Source organism: Octodon degus, unplaced genomic scaffold (genome assembly GCF_000260255.1).
Source record: "Octodon degus isolate 3935 unplaced genomic scaffold, OctDeg1.0 scaffold00195, whole genome shotgun sequence".
In the NCBI taxonomy this organism is placed as follows: domain Eukaryota; kingdom Metazoa; phylum Chordata; class Mammalia; order Rodentia; family Octodontidae; genus Octodon; species Octodon degus.
In genome coordinates, this window is record NW_004524771.1 from 4,473,414 (window position 1) to 4,476,611 (window position 3,198).

The 3,198-nt window shown below is 44.5% G+C and overlaps 1 protein-coding gene across 1 annotated transcript in view; it reads left to right on the forward strand.

Moving 5' to 3' along the window:
• Nucleotides 1–3,198, forward strand: part of Rsl1d1 (ribosomal L1 domain containing 1) — a 12,984-nt gene that overhangs the window by 5,610 nt on the left and 4,176 nt on the right. The window contains exons 4-5 of the mRNA XM_012517589.2: nt 2,185–2,307; nt 2,644–2,769. Coding sequence (XP_012373043.1) covers nt 2,185–2,307; nt 2,644–2,769 — 249 coding nt within the window. The remainder of the gene's footprint in view (nt 1–2,184; nt 2,308–2,643; nt 2,770–3,198) is intronic.

The following is a 3,198-nucleotide window of genomic DNA, read 5'->3' on the forward strand; positions in this document are numbered from 1 at the left end:
TGTGTGTGTGTGTGTGTGTGTGTGTGGCCAGCTCAGCCCACCAGGGGGCGGGCTGGCTGGCATGTGGTGCTGGGGGACTGAACCGTGGTCCCTGGGCTTTGGGCTTCGCTAAGCTTGTTCTAAGTAGGTGCTTTAGACCACTGAGCCATCTCGCCAGCCCCTCATGTGCTTCTTTCAATCTTACATTTAGTAGTGATATGATCCACTTTTTGAAAAGGCAGTGTTGATGAGACTAAGCCCTGCTGTTAAAATGAAAACCCTTCCTTAGAAGTATTCAGTTCTCTGGAACAATGCTGCCTACTAGAACCTACTAGAACCTTCTGTTCTCATGGCAGTTGTCTCTGAAATGACTCTGACAGGAGCCACTGGCTATAGTGACTGCTGAGTACTTGAAATGTGGCCACTGTGTCTGAGTAACTTTAAGACAGTCTATGATTTAATTAATTTAAATAAGCATGTATAGCTAAGGCTGGTGGTTACATGTTGGACAGTCTAAATAGTAAAGCGAGAATAAGATTAATGCTTAGAAAATATTAGTTTGCATATTATCTTTTAAAGTGAAGATCCGCCTTGGTCTTGGTTTAATTTCTTCTTTTTACTTTAGTTGGGGCTGGGGAGATGGCTCAGTAGAATAAGCGCTTCCCTGGCAAGCTCAAGGGCCTGAGTTCAATCCCCGGTTCCACCAAAAATAAAAATAAAAAAATAGACTTAGTATCCATCCTAGCCCATCAAACTGCCCTGTGTCTGTTCTGTCCTTTTTCTTTTTTAATTTTAAACACACATTTTATTTTATTTTATTTTTATTTTATTTGTGGCCAGCTCAGCCCACCCTGGGGGTGGGGCTAGTGTTGCATGTGGTGCTGGGGATTGAACCATGGTCCCTGAGCTTTTGCCTAAGCTTGCCTAAGCAGGCGCTTTAGACCACTGAGCTATCTCACCAGCCCCTGTTTTGTCCTTTTAATTTAATCTTACCCATAATAAAGTAGGTGGAGTCTCCATTCCTAGACTTGGATGGCAGAAAAGACCTTTGAGGGTAATAGTTGCTTCCCAGCCTGATCTGGGCAGAGAATGAAGTGGGCAGTTTGTCTCCAGGTAAAGCTGAGCTTGGTGTGGGTTGACTTTGGTGGTACCTTCTGCCATGTGATGGGACTGGGGGGCCTGCCCCTTGGTTGATGCAATTAAGGAGTTAAAAGACTCAGTTGTGGGGGCCAGGGAGATGGCTCAGTAGAATAAGCGCTTCCCTGGCAAGCTCAAGGGCCTGAGTTCAATCCCCGGTTCCACCAAAAATAAAAATAAAAAGAGGTAGTTGTTGGACCTGGACCTCCTGTCTGTGGTTCATGGGATCAGTGAGTAGTTGGGAGGAGGAAGCAGTGTTACCAAGACAGATGAAAGAATTAGTCTCCCATTGCTAGAGATTTGCAAGCCAAACAACTACAGCTGAAAGTTTCAGGCAACCAAATAAAAAAGTTTCAAAGCATTGCTTTATCTTTTTTCTTGACTTTCCCCAATACTTGTCTTCTCTGTGTTTTCCACACCCTCCTTTTTTTCCTGACTGCAAGCCATCCTGACTGGCAGAAGGCTCATCTTCATAGGCAATAGACTAACGGGCACATAGGTGGACAGTGCCAGCCTCTGGCTGGAATGGTATGTGGGAGCCCCAGCTCTGGCTCATCCTTCGGCTTCCATGCCAGGAGGTGGGCTGGCAGGAGGCAGGAGCCCAGCGGGGCTTCCCACTTGGTGCAAGTCCACACTATGCCTCAGCTCAAGGGATGGTCTGGCTCCTGCCAGAAGACACTGTTACGTAAGAGACGGGAATGTTTTACTGTAGAAAGTGGGCAGCTGGGTCACAGCAGAATTGTACAATGGCAGGTGACTCTTAGAGATAGTTCCTCTCAGACCAGCCCAGGGCCCACCCCAGCCACCTGTGGATTCTGTAGGGAGGAGTTGGAACCGCCTCCGACTGCCTCCTCACCCTCCCACCCCTACTCCTTTAGGTGCCAGCATATGAATTGCCTGTTTATGGTAGGACATTTCATTTCAGTTGGAGGAAATTCCTGGAATGTAAAAGGTCTTCCTTTACAGTTTGTTTTGAACCTAAAACGTTTAATGTTTCTACTTTTTAAACAATACCTTTAAAATTAAGTACATTTTTCACAGACATACATATGCCTTATTGTTTTAAAGTTTTTTTATACTGCTGTATTGAATTTCAGCGCTGTACGCATTGGTCACACTGGAATGCAGGCTCAAGACATCACTGAAAACATTGTTGCTGTGGCAGAAAGTCTGTCCAAAAAGTTACCAGAGGTATGACTGATCTGCTACATGTATCCATTGATGGTTCTCAGGGTGGAAGCATGTGTCTGCAAGCCCAGCTACTCAGGAGGCTAAGGCAGGACACTCACAAGTTCAGTGCTGACCTGGACAACTTAGTGAGACCCTGACTCAGTATAAAATTTTCACAAGGGCCGTGAGTACATTGCTTGCCTAACACAGGAGACGCCACAATTTCAACCCCAGTACAACCAAGAAAAGGGCGGGGGTAGGTAGCGTTTTATTGGTTACTCTGCTGTTGATGGGCAAAATAGGTGGGAGGGTTGTGAAGGGGACTATGTAGTTAACATTTTCTTTTTTTCTTTCCAGAAGTGGGAAAGTGTGAAACTCCTGTTTGTGAAAACTGGGAAGTCAGTTTCCCTTCCCATCTTTTCCTCATTTGTCTCTTACCGGAATGATGCCAACAAAATGGTCATCCGCAAACTGAAGGAAAATGTTAGTAGAATTTTAAATACTGAATGAGCTTCATAAGCAAAGTGGTAAATTGGGTCCTTAGAAGGGAGAACTAGATTGCCACTCCTGCTGACATTTCCAGTGTTATTTATTGTTTCCCAGGGTTGTGCTTTTTGGTTCATTGTTCCAATTTTATATAGATAATGAGTTAGTGATTTGTGTGAATAAGTAAGGCACATGAAGATAAAAATATCTTGCATTTCAGTCTGTGAAAGGGGCTAACTAGAAGGAGACTGTGCAGAGGCAAAGAAGAAATAAGAGAAAAGGAAAAAACCAAAATGTTGTATTGGTTACTTTGCTATTGATGGGCAAAATAGAAGGTGGGGAGGGCTCTGAGATAGAGTGTATGCTTAGCATTTATAAGATCCTGAGTTCAAATCTCAAAGCCTGGGGTAAAAAGGTCTAAGGCCA